Raw genomic sequence first — 21911 nt, 5'->3', positions numbered from 1 at the left:
TGGGGTTTGTATTCACTGACAGCAGCCTGTCTGTTGCAGGATGAATAGCTAGCAGTTCCAAAAGTGTCTTCTCTTCAAACCTGCATAGAGTAAAAGATACTCAGTGATACTGATAGTTTCTAGCTTACCTCAGTGGAGCACAAATAGAAACATAGTGTATAATTCATATATTGTGATAGTTATCAATATTTTTGTTGTACATAAAATGTAGTCAAGATTAATTGCAAAAAACATATATAACACCATTAATTGTTAAGAGTGATTTGAAATGATGAATAGATAATAATGATTTTGTTATGCTATAAATTATATAATATTGTGTAATTAAAAATGATTGCAGCCCTGCATTGCTGAAGAATTCAGTGGCTTCAGCCCAGGTCAATACTGGACCCTGGAGCGGTGGAGCTCAGACAGTTCTTTCCTGCTGAGTTGTCTCTCAGTGGTGCTAGGTATCCTGTAGATTTAGCTGTGCCAAGTCAATGGCCAAATGTGCCAAATTCAGTCATTTCTGAACAGTTTCATGGCATTATTCCAACTCATCCACCCCCAGATTTCCTCCTCTACCTTTCTTCTCCACTCCTCATCGAAACACCCTCTCTCCATCTCTTCCTCCTCCAGCTCAACGTCACACTCTCTGGGGAAGAAATAAATAAATATGAAATGTTGGGGGCGGGGGATTCGTTTGGTTCTCTGTTCACTAATGCTGCTGAATCGGTGGACAGTTACCACGGTAACAGCAGGCTGGAACGAAAAATATATTCTATACAACATCTTTAAAACCTCCCCCTACATTCAGTTTGCAGAATGGTGCATCTTCCCACATCCACCACATGTTGTTGTGTAAACCTTATAACTCCAAATAAGGAAGGAACACACAACAGTACATATAGAAGTGTAATGTGAGCATCATGTTGTAGGAGTGCATTCATTCTCTTTATTACTGAGGATGCTTCCCCTTCTTTTAAGGGGTCGGAATCAAAAAACACAGGACATGTCTGTTTGTCTGTCCTTTGTGCCAAGGTGGTGAGCACTTCCAGGAAATGAACCTTGTTTTGAGTGGTTGACAATCGACAAGTGGAAGCAATCTCTGGAGGAAAGATCAATTGCTGGCCGATGTCTACCAGCATCTTCCAGTCGCGGGCCATGATTAAGTGTCCCATTTCTCGCTTGGTGGAAGGATGTTTGGGGGCTTTTTGTCCTTCTCGGCCTGTTTATGTTTAAGAATCCAAAAATTGTTGAAAGCATAGGAACATATGCACAGCTCAAAGTTAAGGGTTAGGATTATGTAGCAAAATATTATATTTATTGGCATCTTCTTCAAAAAACATTTCCACTGCAGTCAAAAAACAGAAAGGCTTGTATTATGCGGCGGTATAGCAGCAATCTAACATCACCATAAATTACATTATATAACCACCATAACACAAATAAAAAGACATTCGAAGTTTCATTCAAAAACCTCAGTCAAAGCTTTGTGTGTAAAGAATAATATTCGGTACAGCCCTAATGAGAAGAATATTTATTTCTCTCATACTGTCAGGTTTCACAAAACGACAGACAAGAACCCAATAGCACAACACAGAAAACAGTTCAGGTGTAGAAACAGGGTTTAATAACCAGCAGAGGTCAAACCAGGTAGTAACCCGCGTAGCAAACAAATCCAGTGGGAGCAGGCAAAAGGGAAGGTCCAAAGTCCAAAAAGGCAGGTCAATACACGAACGATCAGGATCAGAATCAGAATGATAGGTTGCTGGATAGCTAGGGAAACACACTAGACAATCTGGCAAAGAACTGAGGGAAATGGACCGGTACAAATACACTGAGGGGCTGATTGCTGATGAGGAGCAGGTGAGTATGGAGGTGGGGCAGGCCAGGTGAAATGAAATCAGCAATTAGTGCAGAGCAGGAGGGTGTGGCAGATTCTGAAATGATATGAGAGTTAGTGTGGCAAAACAGGAGGCAGACAAATGAAAAACTAAAGCCTGGCTGAAGTTGTGACACATACAGTTGTGGCATAACATATATTTAGAGCCCTGGTTATTTCTTCTCTTTTTTTGTCATGTTGTGTTTTTTTCTAATTCATTTTGGTAGGGTGGTCCTCAGTCAGAAGTGGACCTTAAGTTACAAAAGGTCTAAAACCACAGTGTTAGTGAATGTCCTATGTCCATATCCTGATCATTGGTTTGTGGACGCGTTTTGTGCTCACTTATCCAGTTAAATCTCCACTTTTCCCAACTTATTAAGACTCACAAGGTTTATTTTTTTCCTCAGCTTTGTGATGTGATGCTCCTTTTAATTTTCTGCAAAGTGAGTGTACAACGTAATTGATCAGTCAGGTACCTGCTGAGGTAATCAGACAGATCCACACATCTGATCTTGTTATGGCGGTTAATTAAACCTGATGGTTATCCTGTGTGATGTAGTGTCACTGATCATTTTCCATGAAGCTTACCTCTTGGACTCCAGCCCTATTTTTAGGCCTCTGCTCGAAAATTGCATACCCATACTAAAAAGACTGTATTTCTCTAACTACAAGGTTTATTTTAATAGTCTTGGTGTTATAATAAAGGTAACTCTTGTGAGATTTGTTCAGATGTGTAAATATCAGTGTATATGTTACTGGTTAAGAGTAAATGAAGATGGCACACAGCACAAATTGAAAAGTTTCAGGTTCGCCTGATAAAAAAGCAGTTTTATTGTTATTATTTCTTTAAAATGATGCAGCTGACAGTCTAAAAACTCTCCCAAATAATAGCACAACATGTTGACAGTCTCTCTGCAAAGTTTGACTTTGATAAAGTGAAGCAGAACAAAGTTAGAGAGGTTTTACTACAGAGAGGTCTGGCGAGGTCAAAATAATTATCATTTTGGAACCAGCTGTTCCATTGTAATTTTATATACTATATTATTAGATATTGCACTTGTTTTATCACTAATAGTGTTCAATCTATCCAAATACATCAGGTTGGCATCATTTTGAGAGCCTGGATCCTATCTGAGACTGTTTCTCTCTATCATCCATGGGATTTTCTCGTCTGACTTCCAGTTTCTATGTCTCATAATTCAGCCTATGATTGGTCGATTTCAGTCAATGAACCCTCCTTCAAAGCATCAGAGTCTATACTATTAAAGGGACACCTCGTGGGTTGATTGACAGAATCGTTAGCCAGTCAGAATTAAAAACATTGCGCCCCTCCTGAAGCATAACAACCGATTCGCCGAAAGTCAAAACCTTTTCCCCAGGTCCCCTAGTAAGACAGACCCTTGTTTCTACCCGGGAACATTTCAGAGACACACAGGATATACGTAGAACATGTTTGAAGGAATCAAGCGGGGATTTACCGGACAACATCGATAAAGTAAGGAGCTTTTATGATTTTGATCGATAATACGGTTTGTGCTTCTGGTGCTCGTTTGCTCACAGCTTTGTAATGGTTTCACAGAGAAATTTTGAAGGTATCTCTGGAATCTGTGTCGAATTATCTTGCTTTTTGCTATCTCGGTTGTCCATGTTAGCCTTTAGCTTTGTGTTTGTATCTGGGAGAGGAGTACGTGGCTTGCCGAGTCATGGCGAAAAATATGTTTGGAGTTTGTAAAAATGGCTTACATGATAGTATTGCCCAGACTTTTTTTTAAATTTATTATATAACATGCATTATATTCGCTCTGGATAAATGCATTTTTTTCAACGGTATATGCTACTCGTCTGAGCCCTCGAGCCCCCGAATTTGGGGGCATCGTGCAGAACAGGTTTTAAGCCTTGTATCATAATTTATAGAAACGTGTTTTTCTTCTGATGTTGGTGGAGGCACTCTTTATTTCAGGTAAAGTGTCGAGCCTCCATTACTGCTGATCAGTGGCGGGCCGTGCATTTTATACCTGGGCCTTCTGTGCTATCCTACTTGAGCCATCTCCTAATAAGCTCAATATGACGCCACAGCTATGGTTATTTGTTTCTAGGGGTGCGAGGCTTAAGAACTGAACAATACGTTTGAATAATACTAGTGCATTTGGAAAATGCAGAAGCTTAAATTGTGGGAAATATGTTTTCGGTGGACTGCGCTCACGTTACAGACAACAGGCTTTGTGACCTCTGAACCCGGAACAATAACAAAAAACAGTTGAGGCTGCGGCAAAGCACGTGTCTTCAGAGGGGCTAAGCTAGCGGGGAAACAACAGTCCGAATAGATTCAATTGTCCGGACAATAACCCCGCGCATGATGGGATACTTTGTAATTAACGGACAATGCATATAGTCAAAACCAATGTAATTAACACAATGACAAGAACAAACTCATAAGAACCAGTCAGATATATTTATATGACAACAAAGCAACAAATCAATCCAGCAACACTGCAGTGCTAGGGCACAAGCCATTCACATTATTCATAAAAACAACACGATAGACAAATGAACACAGTAGAAACGCTACTGCAGATGTAAAGACGCAAAATCTGTTAACTTACCAAAGCTGTTCTTCACTTAAAAGACAAAGTCCACTTTTTCTACGTTTTCAAAAGCACGCAGCTTGTGCGTGTCCTGTCGTGTAGCTGCCTTAGTGTAGCATAGCTCCAAACGCTTCCCCGCCGCTGTCAGCCAGAAATACCGTTCGTACAAATCCTTTCCATGCTAGATGTGGGCTTGACCGACCCTTTGATACGATGTCCAGCTTTTCTGGAAATGTCGTTCTCCAGAAATTTGTTTAAAAATGTCATGTCAATGATATAACTTCTTACATATGTTTCAACTTGAACTCTTACTAAACACTAAGATCTGCTAGCTAGCTTTCTGTTTGACAAAAGTCACGCTGGCCCACTGACCAATCACGGCGCACCTTAATGCTGACGTACTTAGCAGGCTACCTCGGTACCGCTGGCACATCAAAGAATACGCCCAACATGTCAAACTAAAGATCTGATTGGTTGAAGATGATGACAATCAACAATATTGTCCCCATATACTTTAATCTGCAAAGTCTACCTAGAGGACCTCGGGCCTCTCTCCTTACATAGAGACATAGAGGCTGAATCTGATTGGATAAGAGCTCTACTTAAAGCAAGCTGCACTGGAAACAGAGCAACAGAGGAAGACAGGAGCTGTGCAATGAGAAAATAAGCTGGAAAAAAAGCTGAAAAAAATGCTAATACTTGTAGTGTATTTGTGAAAAAATATTAAATTATAAAATAGCTATAACTTTGTGATTCTGTTTAGGCCAGCAGAGAAGGCTTAGCTGGCCCTGACGGCCCACCACTGCTGATGATGATACAGAGTACACTGTCATGCAATTTACACAGCCGCTAATAATAATCACAGGATACCGACGAGTCATTAATAGTGGTTCTTAATTAATGTGTGTTGGCTCAGTATCTCATAAAGTTGAGTAACACTATCTATGTCTATAATGCATTGTAAACATATTTATGCATTATAATCTGCTTATAGCACTGTCCAATTAGTTATAATCATTAGTATAGTTTAGTATTATAGTAATAATGTGATTATGAGTGACTCTAAATGAACATTGTTTGCTTATATTTTGTGTTGTTCTTGCATGGATTTAATATTTTTCACTCTGATGATGTTATGAATATTGAAAATATGCTTTAGAGTGCTAATAACTATAATTGTACAGTGTTATATGTAGATTACAACACATTATACGTATGTTTATAATGCATGGGCATCATATAAAGTTGTATCCCATAATGTTTGTGTGACAATATGTAGACAAGACGTCTCAGTAATTCTCTCTTCTCTTCTTTATTAACACTCTCACCCTCTCTGTTGAAACTGCATTGGTGAAATAGTGACGTAGTGCTCTTCTTCTTTACAGCTCTGTGGTAGTGACAGTGTGGGGTATTGCTTGTTATGTAATGATGTGTGCAACATGCTGGAAATAAAAAAACGCTACACGTAAACACACACACACGCATGCACGCGCACACACACACACACACACACACACACACACACACACACACACACACACACACTACTCATACAGTATGCCAAACATTATTCACATCACATTTTCACATCTTTGTGGACACACACCTCACGTTTGGCCTATTTTCCTCTGATCTTTCTTCCATTCCCATTGGTTCCTGAACATGTTGATTTCGCCAGCAGACTTTTCTCGATTTGCTTTCTTCTTCTTTGTGCCAGACGCACATTTTCACTCCCCCCTTTTGACGGTTCAGTCCCGCCTGTTTGCCTGGGAGACGCGTTGAGCTTTGCATCAACTCAAAGGGCTTTTCATTGGTGTTTTCATTTTCCCCACAGAAAAAGGGAACTCGCCACCTCGGTGTGGTACAATCTGAGTATTTCTCTCACTCAGTGATGCTGCCTGCTCGGTCACATCTGATCTCGCTGCTTGTTCCTTTGCTTTTTGTTTCTAATCGTTGAAGATTTAGCAGATACCACCCGGCTCCATCCATGTTACTACAATACTGCCATGTTTTTGGCATGCTACTGTGCTCTGAGATCAGACATGCAGGTAAGGGACTCCAGGAGTATGTTTAGTGTGTAGGAATGGTGAAGTAGTATGGGGAACACCAGTGAGCGAGTGAAGGCAAACTTGTTGGTCCGTAGAACAAGTGTATAGGTGGTGTTTGATCTATTTATTTGTTTCTTCTGCATGTGTGTTTACCAGCTCTCTTGTTACATAAGTCTTTTCTAAAATTGGGAGGCTTTGTGAGTACGATTGGCTAACTGCCGTTTCTTAACAATATGATGTGGTTTTATCATTTTATTCAAGTCACAACAGTTGTACTTTAAATCCAAACTGCACAAATGTCAGTCAGAATGTGCAGTCACCTCCACCTTCAACCTTGGTTGATTTAGGGGTAATGCAACCTGCTAAGTAGGCTCAGTGTAAGCTTTGATCACTCACTATTGCAAGCTCAATGGAATTAGCTGCCAGCCTAACGATAGCTAGTGCATTATGTTATTCCATGGTAGGGGTGCAAAGTTGCTGTGATAAAATAAAGACTCCTGCATCAGAGTTTGACAACTACAACACAAATGCAGGACATACTGTAGAGGTGTATACTAGAACACAGCACGTGATATGTATGTGCATTTGCGATGTGCTTCATATCAGAACCGGCACGACTCATATTGCTGCTTATCCAGCCCTCAAGACACCATCACAATTAATCTGATTTGTTAGACTCTCATGTAATCGTTTCGATGTTCTTAATGGCTTCAAGTCGGTTTAGTAGATTTGGAGCTAGTCCTGGTTAAACATTGTGGAATAGTGATACTTGTTACCCAGAGAGGTTGGAAGGAGATATACGTTTCTACTTAAAAATCTACGGCGCTAACATTAGCAGAGTACGTTAGCACATTACATTACAGTCATTTAGCAAACGCTTTTATCCAAAGCGACTTACAATACGTGTATTCAACATAGGTATTCAAGAGAACTAATAGTCACAAGTGCATCTCCTTGTTTACACAAGCATCGAAGAGCATAAACCAGTGCAAAAGTACAGTGCAAAAACAAGCCAATACGAGCCCAATAAGTGCAACAAACTAATACGAATACAATAAGTGCTATGTGGAAGGCTCAGGGTAGAACTTCTTGAAGAGGTGAGTTTTCAGCCTGCGCGAAAGATGGGCAGCGACTCTACTGTCCTGACGTCAGTGGAGAGTTCATTCCACCACTGTGGGGCCAGGACAGAAAAAAGCCGTGACCGGGTCGATCGACTGCAGGGACCTCTGAGCGACGGGGCAACCAATCGCCCCGAGGCAGCAGAGTGAAGTGGTCGGGCGGGGATGTAGGGCTTGACCATGGCCTGGAGATAGGAAGGAGCTGTTCCTTTCACTGCCCTGTAGGCTAGCACCAGAGTCTTAAACTGGATGTGAGCTCTCACAGGGAGCCAGTGTAGAGAACAAAGAAGGGAAGTTGTGTGGGAGAACTTGGGGTGATTGAACACCAGACGAGCTGCAGCTTTCTGGACAAGCTCCAGAGGTCTGATGGCCGACGCCGGGGCTCCGGCAAGTAGTGAGCTGCAGTAGTCCAGGCTCGAGATGACAAGAACCTGCGCCGTCTCGTCAGTGAGGTAGGGGCAAATCATCCTGATGTTGTAGAGCAGGAATCTGCAGGAGCGTGTAACCGATGCTGTTATGTGGTGTGTTAGGTGGACCCAAACGCACATTCGCACAGCAGGTTTATTCCAGCCTAGGACTTTATTTCAAAAGCAAGTTCAAACAGAAAACACAAACAAAAAACTACGGCACCGTGTCCAGCGAACCAAAGCTTCTCCGGAGTCGGGAGGGAAACTCCACTGAACTCACACCTGGAAACGGTCCGGACAGGGAACAACAGGACGTCGATCGGTGTACTCCGTGGTACTACGCGGATCGGCCTCTTCGCGCTGGCGCAGGAGAGCAGAAGACAGCCAGAGAGGTTAGGACGATCTTCTCTTAAACAAACAATTTGGACTCACGTGGCACAAAATCCAGACCGGTAACCGGACGGACTGATGGCGTGTCGGTGGAAAGCTGAGGTATTTAAGTCAGCTGGAGATGATCATCAGAATTACCCACAGCTGAGCCTAAGGAGAGGGGCGTGGTAGAGTGCGGAACTTGGGGATGAAAACTGTAGGCTGACACAAAAACAAAACATAACCACATGGCCCTCAAAAACAAACCAGACAGGGGAAGAACAGTGGAGCACACACTAGGAGCATACAGGAAAACCTAACAGATGCAATGTTTGCTGAGAATGACAGTTGGTCATCCAGGGTCAAACCCAGATTCCTCACAGTCCGAGTTGGCGTCACCACGGTATCGTCAATGGTGATGGACAGGTCTCGGTGCGGGCAACACTTCCCCGGGAGGAACAGTAGCTCGGTTTTGTCCAGGTTGAGCTTCAGGTGGTGTCGCCATCCACTTTGAGATGTCAGCCAAGCACGCAGCGATGCGTGCCTCCACTTGAGTGTCACTGGGGGGAAATGACAAGACCGGCTGGGTATCGTCGGCATAACAATGGTACGAGAAGTCATGCAAACCTACCCGGCTTTACAGGAACACTGTTGTTACTTAATGCCATTGTCTTCTGACTGGATCTCCAGGTGATGTGATGTTTCACTTTAAAACTGTGATTTGTAGCTTTAGCTTCTATCTTTATCTTTTTAATCTGTTTTCACTGCTGAATCAGTTTGACATCCTGGATACATATTGTGGGAGAGTATATCAAACATCTCAGAATCCCTCCTGAAATCTCTCCTCAAACTGAAGATGAACGTTAACCTCAGGCTAAAATGTATTAGAGTACTTGAAGCTTTCTAACACTGACCTTCAGCAGGAGAGGGATGATTTCTGAAAGTAAAGCGTGACATTGAGGTTTTAAGACACCCAGAGTTGCATCGTAGAAATTATGACACATGAGGATGAGGAAAATAATTTCATAGCTTAAAACTCATTATAATTGCAAATATTCCATTTGCAGACTAGGCTGTAAATAAAGCACCCACATGGCTTAGACAATAAGTGTATTAATAAATAAAAATCGTGGGTCATTGGACTCGGCTAAAGTTATCATATTCAGCTAATCAAATTGTGTGCAACTGTGGCTCAGAAGATAGAGTGGCCCAAACATAAGATCGGCGGTTCGATCCCCGGCTACTCTATGTCAATGTGTCCATGGGCAAGACAATTGATTAACAATTTATTAAAGTAATGCCATTCAGGATACAGATGAAGAAGGAGCTATTTGGTTTGTATGAAAGTGTAATATTCTTCCGAGCACTAGGTGGTGTAACTGGGTGGTGTGTGGCACAGGCTGAGGCCAGTGATCATTGGTGTTGCTATTTGGCAAGCAATATTTGTCTGTGCTCAAACAACATCAGATGGCTGTATTATTTTTAACCTGTTACCACTCCAGTAAAATTTGCCTAAAACGCCTATCCAAGGCATACCCAAAGTAAATTGAAAGCTGTTCTTGAACCATTTGGAGTACATGCATGGTTTTGGTACTTTTTGAAAGGTAACACACTTATTAGCTGGACCTCAGCATTATGACTTACTTAGTCCAAGTTCAAATTTGATAACAATACCACAGAAAATTAATATTCTACACATTTTTGTAAGGGTTTGTTTAGGCACTTTCCAAAAAAGGACATTTTGGCACCCATGTAAAACACCTCAATTGTATAAAAATGTGTATTCATAATTCTAACTACAGCTTATTTATGTCTAAATACATTTACCTACAATTATTTCACCATTATTTACTTTCCTAAATTCTTCTTAAATGTGGAAAGCACACTTTGCAGTTATAGAACGGACACAGGTACCTGACTCGCGGTTTCACATTCCTCTCTCTAAATTTAACCCCCTGAATCTGCATATCGTTATTTGCGAAATTTCATTGGCTATACGAAGCGTCAGTCATCGGAACGATCGTTGTAATTGGCTCAAGCTTTTCACGAAAGAAGAGGGGCAGGGACTTCAACGCGGACTCTGGTAGGCTATTCTAGGCTGTAGACGACACATAGGTCAAATGAGGTGTCCGTGGGTATTTATGGACGTAATAATGTGTCTTGGACTAAATATTTTACTGGATTGGATCGTCTGGACCTTTGACAATCTAACAAGACCATTTTTGTCGGAATAATATGGATGGGTGGACTTTTATGAGGCTTTATTGGTGAGTTGCCTCGATTTTGTAAATGTTTGTTTGTTGGTTGGTGGTCTGACAGAGGCATTGATTGTATCACAAGAATCTTAGCTTTCCAAAGATATGTTGCATCAGTGCCTACCTATAAATAGCAGTTGTGTACATGACACAGATGTACATTCGGAGTGGTAACAGGTTTTAACTTTGTAATGAATACTTATTGGAAGTGATGGATTCAAAGGAGTATGAACACTGGTGAAAAGATAAACCCATTATAAGGCTCAACACTAACTTTTAAACTTTAAAAAGTTAAAAAGCTTTTGGTTGCCGAAACTAAAAATGTGTTTGCTATTTTTAATCACTTTATATTTTGAGCAGTCAAGACACTATGCAGTTATATATGTCAGAATAATAATGAAATTGTGACATAAAAGAATAAACCTCCAGTGCATGTCTAGTTTCTGTAGTATGTGCTACCTTGTACTGGTGAACTTGAAGCGCAACTTATCAACGTCTTGGACATGCTTTGCAGTATAAGGTGCAGGGATACTGTGCCTCCCGAGAATTCACAAATTTCCTTTTCCATTTGTTTGTGATGTTGACGGGTTAGTTAAACTTTTAACTACACAGTCAAACAACTTAATTTGCTTGGCCTTCATCTCTGAAAGAAATGTCAGTGTGCACGCGAGTGAACGCACCAACATGCGTGCAGCATTGTCACGTGCAGTGTTGTCTGGTTTCTGTTCTGACTGTAACAGCAGTATTTAAATATAACTCATGGAACAAATATTAAAAATCTATTAATTTTGGGGTGCACATTTTACTGTCCCTATTTTTTATTATGTCAAAAAGGGATGGAAACCAAAGGCCAATAATTGGTTGCCAATTTCTCAAAATGGTTGCCAATGGCAGCCTGGCAACCCTTACTGTCGAGCCCTGATTACTATGATAAAAAGTATTGATAAAGATTGAATATTTTTTTCTGAGCACACGTCTAAACATGTATGCCCGATCAGCAGCCAGTAGCAACCAAAATATAGGACTTAGTCACTACATATGTTCATTTTTGTATATGTACTACATGAGATTAAATGCAGAGGCATTCCCAATAATTTTCCCAGATAAGCTGCTTAATGTCTGTTAGCTTGTGAAGCTTGCCTGTTACAGTGATGAGGGTAGACATGTTATTTCCAGTACACTTTAAACAGTAACTTAGTACTTGACAGAGTTTCAAACACCGAGTCTAATTCTTACTTTTTAGAGAGATTTAGTGGATGAGGGATTGCTGCACAGTTGGAAGGAACAGTGGTGTATGTATTTCAACTCTTTTATGGCATGGCTGCAGGGCTCAGAGTCAACACACTGATGCAAATACCCTTGTCATGTAATGCATAAGTAGCAATATAGCCCCGTACCTAACATCCCAGTAATCTTTAGGAAGAATATTTCCAATAGACATGCCAGTAAATTGCAGGCGGGGGAACTCTGTACACAAGTATAGCGTGGGGTTTTTTTTGGTTTAATTTTTGGGATTTAGGAATGTCTAGAAAATATACACTGAAGCTTTTGAAGGTGCCACAAAATAATTAATCATCATATTGACCAAACATATCTGGAGAATGTTCATTGTCAATGTCAAGATCCATTGATGTTGAACAATCATATAGATTTTTACATAAACCTCAACTTTCTTTTTTTATATAATTTTTTTTTAATTTGGAAATATTGGCAGACGTAGAATACAGTAAACATGTACTTTGACTAATATTTCCATTGTTTTTCAGCTTTTTGTTAACAATCAAACAACAAACCTGTCCCACCCACCCACCCACCCACTGGTACACCCCCTTAGAAGAACAGAAAAGTAAATAAATAAAAGGGTCACCTCATTTTGCCGTGCCAGACATCATTATATATATATATATATATATATATATATATATATATATATATATATATATACACACACACATACACTGTATATCTGTATGTAGACACCCTGCATCACTCTACAAAGTAAATACACAATCATCATATCATACAAGCACAATGTGCCCAAAAATCAAATTGCAATAGGATTGGCCAGTAGGTAGAAAACAGTGGCCAAATTATTACTTAGTTATAATTATTATCCAACAGAAAGAGAGTAAAATTAATAAATGAATAAAAAAACAAACAAAAAAAACAGTTATGTCTATTGTGCGCCTCAACCTCAACTTTTTAATTAGTTTTCTCTACAATATTGAAACGTAGCCTGATTAAGGAAGGCTACTTATAGTCATGTTAATGGTTATGTTAAGGAAATTTAAAGTTTAGGGACACATCATAATCATGGTAGAATAGCATTAAGGTATGGTTAAGATAAGGAAACCAAACCACTTAGTTAGGTGGTCTTGTGGCTGGACTTGTGGTCTTGATTCGATATATAAAATGTCAATACTAAACTGAACCATGAGAGAAGATGCAAACCCTGAACACAGATTGAACTTTTTTCACAAATTAGTTATATAAATATAATCCGGGGAAAACGATAATGTCTACCAGGAGGTATGTGTTGAGTAATGAGTTTGTTTCAGTCACAATAAACTCAAACCGTTAAAGGTGACATATTATGCACAATGCACATTTTGATTGTAAGTACAAATCAGGATTTACTTCACAACTGACTGCCTCATTTGAAGCCAGTTAAATAACAACAGAAGTAATTGGATGAGGCAAACTGTTCTGTCATGTACATTTTTGTGGAACTGCAACACAAACTCGGCTGGCTTTATACTGAATATACAAGGTTTTTGTATGTCACAACACATGTTAGACTCCACATCAAATGTTCAGGTTAATCAATAGTTTCTATATACTTGATAATGATGATTTGTTTTCAATTCTACTAAGTTTGTAGCTGTTTCCATAACTACACATTTAAGATGACGCTGTAAACTATAACTTGTCTTTGGACCTCACCATGTGGCTGAAACAAAGGAAGAGGCCTGCGTGGAAAAAGAATAGCCTGATTAGGTTGTTACCGCACAATCCCCCATCAGGCGTTAAAATCTCACTCGTGTGAGATTTGGGTCAAACCAAACACTGGTGCCTCATTGGATGAGGCCACAGAAAGTCCATGTGATACGGCCATGACGTCGCCAAGGCTACATCCACACTAATACATTTTTAAAACAAAAATGATCTCCTCGTTTTCGAAATGATCTCCGTCCAGACTAACACGCCTGAAAACGAATATCACGTGACTATTCACATACACTGGGCATGCGGGTGGGTGTTGGTGTAAACAAGAAGTAGAATGGTTGCTTATTATTATTGAGTAATAATATTAAAAAAGAATAAAGTAGTCTTTAATAATGAAAGGTTGTGCTTGATAAATTAAGATATTACTTTAAAATCTTCCTCTATAAACAGACACATTTCGTGGAAAGTTTTCTAAGTTTTATTTTTCAGACAATGCTGCGGGTCTTGCTCTCACACATCAAATTTACTTTAAAATCAACACTTACACATAATGGTTTACTAGATTATGATCCATAAATGTGGTCAACACACGTCTCTCACTCCTCTCGGTTTCATTGTCTGTTCTCACTTGTGGCTTCGTAGTTTATGTGTGGACTTCACAATAGTTAAGAAATACTAAAAATAAGAAACAATAATAAGAAAAGGAAAGTCCTCCATTTTGTGTCTGTCCTCCTCAAAGCCGCTAACCGTGACTTCAGATGTAGGTCTGATAACGCTGCTTGCTAATCGCTCCAATAACAGCTGCTTCCTTCACAGACATGCAGACTTTAAATGAACAACAGCTGCTAGCAAAGACAACAAGGTCAGCAACACCTGTAATCAGATGTCCATGTTGAATTAACCTGGTAGTCAATCGATAATAAGATTTTCCGGGAAAGAGTCACGTGATAGGGGTGTGGCGATTCAGGGAAGGACACGTCGTGACTGCTAAGAACCAATCAAGTAGCGAAAACGTGATTGTTTCCAAACAACAAAGCAACCTCGGAGTTTTCAAACTTATCCATCCTCGGGAGTGTTTTCAAACTCCTCCGTTTTCGGTGCTCGAAAACTCCGGAGTAGTGTGGATGCTCAGTGTAAATGTAGCAAAATATATGCATTTTCAAATGGAAACGGAGTAGTGTGGACATGGACAATGCTCACTGTGACTCTGTGCCGTCCCATCCGACTCGATTTGGATGAAAACGTGCAGAAACAGCGTTGTTTTTAAAGAAAAACCCTAGTTCATAGGCGTCAAAGGCTCAAGGCCCGCGAATCCACCAGCATAATTTTATTTTTTTCAAAAATATAAAAGTTAGACATCATAATAAAAATGCTCCCCATGCTCAAAATTATGAGATAGAAAGTCATAATTATCACATAGAAATTCGAAATTATGAGATAGAAAGATCATTTCTAAAACAATGCTGAAACGCTTAGTGGACGGAGATCGTTTTTGTTTGTTAAAAACGTATTAGTGTGGATGTAGACTCAGGGAGCCGTACCGGAGGGGCTGAAGAGCCGCGGGTTGCCGATCCCTACTAAGCAAACGCACCCTTGAAAGGATTTTAGCAAGAAGCAGCTCTGGCGTAGAAAGAATAAATGCAGAGGGAAGGCAATTTAATGAAAGATGGGAAAGCGAATACATGTTTGTGCTTCAAAGAGATAAACCAGTTATGAGGTAGTGTCGGTGATGAAGGAATACAATTTACGTCGGCATTTTGACACCAAACACGGAGCCAAGTATGCTAAATTTAGCCTCCAAGAAAAACATAAAATTGTCCAAGAATTAAAAGGCAGACTGCAATCGCAGCAGAATATATGAGGAGCTCTTGGATGTAGCTGTCAGGTATGGGATGACGACGGGGAGGGACATTAGTGATGAAGAGAGGTGACAAAAATAGCTTTGAACAAAGTTAATGTAATAACTTTTTTGATATTTGTCTTTGTTATTTTCTTTAAAAGTTTGATCTTTGATAGAGTAATGTGGGTTTCTTAACCCTAAATGAAAAGGATTTAAGTTATAATAACAGAAATGAATAAACAGTTGAATAAACAATAATCAAATGCAGAGAGTTATTTAACAATATGTTAGGGAGTAGTTACATTTATACAGTCTTACACTTTGAGGGCAACCATAATGCTGATGTGGCCAAGGGTGAAAATGAGTTTGACACCCCTGCCGTAGGTGATAGTCTTAATTTTGCTGGTCAAACGTAGACTGTTTTTGAATCATGAAGGAGAAAACAGATAACTTGCCCTGTGCTCCGCCACTGCACCTGCACAAGGAAGATTCCCTGTATTCTTTAGAGGAAGAGAAGGATTACTTCCGAATCAAGTCATAGAAGGTCATAGAAGGGAGAAATTCCTTTCTAACTTCCGATGAGGAAATCCCTGCTGTCGTACGAAGGATTTGTTTACCGCGTAGCTCGCCAAACCAGTGGAGGGATTTGTCTTGTTTCGAATGCCTCCTATTTCTTTTTCTTCTTTCCTTTTTTTCCAAACTAACTCACACATGTACAAACACTCACACACACATATACGTTGTTACACTAATTTCATACACACATAAGCACGGCCTCTATTGTGTGTTTTAATACTTGTAGTTGTATAATAAATGTTTCTTGATTTATATTTTTGGTTTTAAGCAGTAATGTTAAGATAAATACCTGTTATGTTTTAAGGAGCAGTTTCTGTGATTATTCTGTGCATATTTATTGTGATAATAGCTGAATGTGATAGCCTGTGCTCGACTTCAAACCTTCACTGTTCACTCTGAATGTAAAATAGTACTTTGACTATACATTGTAAGTAAACATCAATTTTGACTGTTTTGACTGTTAACTGTTTTTTATCTACAGTTTGGTTATTGGTCACTGATCCCAGGGTGGTGCACCGTTATTGTTGATTTATGTTCATATTCCTATTGATTTTATTACTTTTATTGATATCAATGATTTAGTTTTCATACTTGCTAATAACCAAACATGCTCCTGCCAGATCCCAACATCCTCCTCTTACTTGTACTGTCGTCCCCTTGATATTAGTACTGTGATCACCTGTAGATACCTGCTTCTCCTTAACTCAAATGTTTCTGCAGTTGCACAAGGTTGTTGTTGATTTAACATAACAGTATGATGTAACACGGAACCTGCCATGTTACAGATCATCACAGTGACCTGATGCTCGCTTCTGAAGCTGCTGTTTTTATCCACAGAAAGACACAATCAACGCCAGTACCAGCTGAAACTCTTTACCATTGCAAATATCGTAGTTTATTTTTTGGTCCTTTTTAAAATGTTAGTGTCCTTTAGTATTAGATAAATAAATCATGAAGCAGGGTATTCTTTAAGGCGGGGCTACTTTGTGATTGATAGGTCTCTACCAGAGCCGTAAACTCCTCCCCATTCCAAATGTGGTAACTTCTGTTCATCAGATACAAAAAAGGCAAGATGGTGACAGCAGTCCACAAACCAATGGATTACGTCACGATGACCAGGTCACGATGACTAGGTCACAATGACTAGGGTCACAATTGCTAGGTCACGATGTCTAGGTCACGATGTCTAGGTCACGATGACTAGGTCACAATGTCTAGGTCACGATGACTAGGTCACGATGTCTAGGTCACGATGTCTAGGTTACAATGACTAGGTCACACTGACTAGGGTAACGATGGCTAGGTCACGATAGCTAGGTCACGATGACTAGGTCACGATGACTAGGGTCACAATTGCTAGGTCACGATGACTAGGTCACGATGTCTACGTCACAATGTCTAGGTCACAATGTCTAGGTTACAATAGCTAGGTCACAATGAATAGGTCACGATGACTAGGTCAAACATTTTTTTTAAATAAAAATGAAGTTTAATTGTTGAATCATTTTCAGCTTCCGAAGTTGTGGGAAAATATTTTTGCAATAGAAAAAAAATGTCTTTCCTCACTGTTAAAATCGTTTACCTCCTCTGCACAAACAGGAAAAAGTAAAGAAAATGCAAATTTTGATGGAAAATGTTAACAGAGTTTACCATTCTCCTACTGAAAACAATGAACATCCAGTTTGCAGTCATTCACCTACTGACACACAGTGAATGCAGCATTGGGTTGAGCTTCTTTTTTGATACCATTAAGCAGACAATATAGCAGCTGACATAGTTGACAAGCTTCTATTCTTGTGCTTTCCTTCACAAACACAACGTATTTTGAATATACGCTCACAGCCACCAATTTAAATTATCACATTGTTGTCTTTTGTATTTGTAGTCAAACTTTTTTGTGCTCTGGTGTGTGAGTCACCTGGTAAAGTGTTCGTGCTGCAGCAGAGTCGGTGGTGCCTGTGGTTCCCTCTTGGCTGAACTCCCTACTGTGGGGCGGGGTGTGGGAGGGAACTTGTTTGCCGCAGTTACCGATGCAGCGATGGGGAAGCAATTCATTGCTGTCCCGCAACACTGACAACGCTTGCACACACACACACACACACACACACACACACAGACCGGCACAATGAGCAGCCAGTCTGAGTGCTGCCAGCGAGCAGGCTGTAGTTTGAAGAGAGCACTTCCCAACTAGAGAGATATCAGTTAAAATCTCCACACACACATAGAGTCAAACACACATCCTCACACACAGGCATGGAGGAGGAGAAGGAAAATACCGTGGAGGTAAGGAGAGACTTTTAGGCCGTTCACAGTTTTAGTATTTACAAGTGATATGTGGGTGAGAGGGAGAAACTGTTTGTGTGTGCATAGGCATATTTGTGCATTGTGTGTGCCATTTCACCCTGCTGGGTGGAAAGGAGCCTGGGTTGTGTTGCAGAAAACTGCACCATAGACTAATTTCCTTCCAGTGTCTTCTTAACCCCACCAGGGTTCCTCTCTGCTGTAGTTCCCGACTCTCACTGACATCTTACCACAGTAAGGCTCAGCTATACAGGCTTATAGAGCAGAGTCTCTGAATCATTCATATATGTAAATTTCAGTGGTGAGCCACTGTAGCCCCTTTTCTCTGCTGCCTTATTTGTGACACAGTTCAGTAAAAAGCAGGAGATTTTCATCCACTGACCACAGAGAAATTAGCCAGTGTTGTCAGGAGGGATGTCGTGCTGAAACTGTAAATTGAAAATTGATCAGTTATAATTTTAGTAATTATTAATTGCTTAAGACATTGATGATGCAAAACCACTAAACAAGTTATGGTTCCAGCTTCTCAAATATGACGTTAGTGCTCTGAGACTACTCATTTAACTTTAGTAACGTTACCATTTTGCAGATGCTTCAGCCCTCCTCTGGTCTTCTTCCTGTCAGCTTTGTCTTCAGCATCCTTCTGCCAAAATAAACAGCATTTTTCCTTTCAACGTATCCTCAGACAACAGTTGGTTTAATATCTTTCGAAAAAGTTACTCCTCATTTTTCACACGTTTTCCAACGAAAGTCTGGCAACACGTGTCAATTTCCACTCGTAACATGCAGACATTCTTTTTAAAATAAATTTCTGTCTTGGACTTAGTTTAGGTTTAGGCAACAAAGCTTTTTGGTTAGGTTTAGGAACAGATCATGAAGTACTTAGTTAAGTTTAGGCAACAAAATGACTTGGTTAGGAAAGTATTGGTTAGGAAAGTATTGTGGTTTTGGTTGAAATAACTACAGAAGTGGTGTTTTCTTAAGTAAGGCAGTTACGTGACAAATGATCAGTGGTGGGCCATCAGGGCCAGCAAAGCCTTCTCTGCTGGCCTAAACAGAATCATAAAGTTTTAGCTATTTTATAATTAAATCATTTTTCATAAATACACTACATATATTCTAATTATTTTTCCCATCTTCAGATCTTTAGTTTGACATGTTGGGCGTATTCTTTGACATGTAGAGCTGTCTAGGTATTAACGTGCAGCTCAGCATTAACGTGCGGTGTGATTGGTTAGTGGGCTAGAGTCACTGTTGTGAAGCTTAATCTAGCTAGCAGAATTTAGTAGTAGTAAGAGTTCAAGTTGAAAGATATGTAAGAAGTTATGACATTGACATGACATTTTTAGCATTTTGCTTGGTGTAGCTTTGTTTTTTTAACACTCAATGGCTGAAGGAGAAGGAGAAACAGATTTGGGAGTTACTGGCAACGCCTTTCTGGAGAAGAACATTTCTAAAAAAGCTGGACATCGACAGAAAGGGTCGGCCAACTTCACAGCTAGCAGCCCTGACCCAGCCAGGAAAAGGATTCGTACAAACGGTATTCCTGGCTGACAGCGTCGGAGAAGCATTGCACATTTTATGGCTAAGAATGCATTTTATTTGCAACTGAGTGTCTTGGAGTTTGGAGCTACACTACGCTAAACTGAGGTGGCTAACTGAGGCAGCAGCAAGACACCATAGCACGACAGGACACTTTCAAGCTACGGTGCTTTTGAAAACTTTTGCTGAGACCAAAGTGGATCAATAACTCGATCGAACACATTCGTAGGAGAACCTCTTACTGGAACTGAACCGCACCGATGTTCTGTACAACCGCGCCATTAAACTCTTTGTTAACAAAGAAAGGATGATGGACTTTGTCTTGAAGTGAACAGCAGCTTTGGTAAGTGAACTGCTTTTGTGTTTTTACATCTGCAGTAGCGTTACTACTGTGATAATTTGTCTATGGTGTCGTTTTTATGATATGGTAAATATTGTTCCCTCTGATAATAATAATATTTGAATGGCTCGTGCTCTTCAGTGGGCGGTGGAATACGTGTTTTAGCGCCACAGTGTTGCTGGATTGATTTGTCATGCTTTGTTGTCATATAAATATATGTGACTGGTTCTTGTGAGTTTGTTCTTGTCATTGTGTTAATTACGTTGATTTTAACTATATACATTGTCCGTTAATGACAAAGCATCCCGTCATGCGCTTATCCATGTATCTTTTTTCTTTTACAAAGCAAGAATTATGGTCTGGAGAAATGGGGATTGTGTGGCGATTGCTTTAGCCCTGTTTGAATCAGTAGGGAAAGCTAAACGCTGCGGGGAGAGTTTGTGTAGCGTGGGTGCTGCTGTTGTTTTCCCAGAACAAACGTGCCTCAGCAGGGTACAATGTTTTTCTTCGTGGTGGTTGTGTCAGCCAGCATGTTGGGTGGGTTGCCAGGTTGCTCCACCGAAAGAACATTATATTTCCCACAATTTAAGCTTCTGCATTTTCCAAATGCACTAGTATTATTCAAACGTATTGTTCGGTTCGTAAGCCTCGTACCGAACGGTTTAATACGAATACGTGTATTGTTACACCCCTAGAAACAAATAATAACCGTAGCTGTGGCGTCATAATGAACTTATTAGGAGGTGGTAGGACAGCACTGAAGGCCCAGGTATAAAATGCGCGGCCCGCCACTGCAAATGATCAACGTTGACTTGTTTCACACGGGGGTATGAACAAAGGTCTCCTGGGTGAGATGATCGTTTTTGGTTCGACCCATCCACCACACTGCCTGCTGTGTGCAGTTTTTGAGCTCTTTCTACTTCTTCGGTCATGATCACATTTACACACAAATTTATTTCATGGGATATCTTCTAATTACAGCTCATTCATTTTCATGGGTATTGCTACAACTAGGGCTGGGCGGTATACCGGTTTTAATTTCTCGTTTAATATGAATTTTTCATATACCGTCATAGCCTAAACAACTGCTGTCACTCTTCAACAGGAAGCAATATATATTGTTCGCCGTGTAAGATGTTACGGTTGGAGCTACTTATGTAGTGAGAGGGACCTCTAAGTTATGGTTATAACTTTATAACACAACAATTAATAACCCACAACTAACACTCTTTAACAGGGCAACACCACAGCACACAACAGTTTGTGACACATAAAAAATTTGTCACATTAATAATTGTACATTTATAAAATTTCACCGCCGAACAGCATGCTGGGTACAGCTCAGTAGCTAGCCGTTAGCACAACAGTCTGCTAACAGCTGGGAGAGGCTCCGTCGCGTTACTTAAAGAACAGAAAAGAGCGATGCAGGAGGAACAAAGAGAGACCGGAGATGCACCAATAGAGTCTGTGCCCAAGAGAGGAGCTGTGTCTGCTGTTAAGAAGTGTTTTGGTTTTAAAAAAATCCGACATTTTGCGAGTTTGGAGCCACTGTTGATGCTGCTGGTGGTAACACGAGCAACTTACGTCACCTCAGCAGAAAACGTGAGTTATTTGCATGTGTGTAATAGATGCAATCTGAAATGTACACATTGAAAACTGCAAACCTATCTACGTCATGTTTTTATGTTTGTTAAATTCTCAGTAGCGATAACTAATTGAT

At 40.2% G+C, this 21911-nt stretch overlaps 1 protein-coding gene across 17 annotated transcripts in view; it reads left to right on the top strand.

The window, feature by feature from the left end:
- Positions 1-21911, top strand: part of dlg2 (discs, large homolog 2 (Drosophila)) — a 224494-nt gene that overhangs the window by 61872 nt on the left and 140711 nt on the right. The window contains exon 1 of one of the 17 annotated variants that reach the window (XM_068721245.1): positions 18104-18291. The exons of the other annotated variants lie outside the window; for them this stretch is intronic. Coding sequence (XP_068577346.1) covers positions 18262-18291 — 30 coding nt within the window. The 5' untranslated portion in view covers positions 18104-18261. Of the gene's footprint in view, positions 1-18103; positions 18292-21911 lie in introns of those variants that run through there. 17 annotated transcript variants of the gene reach the window in all.

Source organism: Cebidichthys violaceus, unplaced genomic scaffold (genome assembly GCF_023349555.1).
Source record: "Cebidichthys violaceus isolate CVI_PGR_0920_01 unplaced genomic scaffold, fCebVio1.0.p SCAF_27, whole genome shotgun sequence".
Lineage (NCBI taxonomy): Eukaryota > Metazoa > Chordata > Actinopteri > Perciformes > Stichaeidae > Cebidichthys > Cebidichthys violaceus.
Note: the sequence above shows the minus strand (reverse complement) of the source record. Positions and strands in the feature narration are given on the sequence as shown.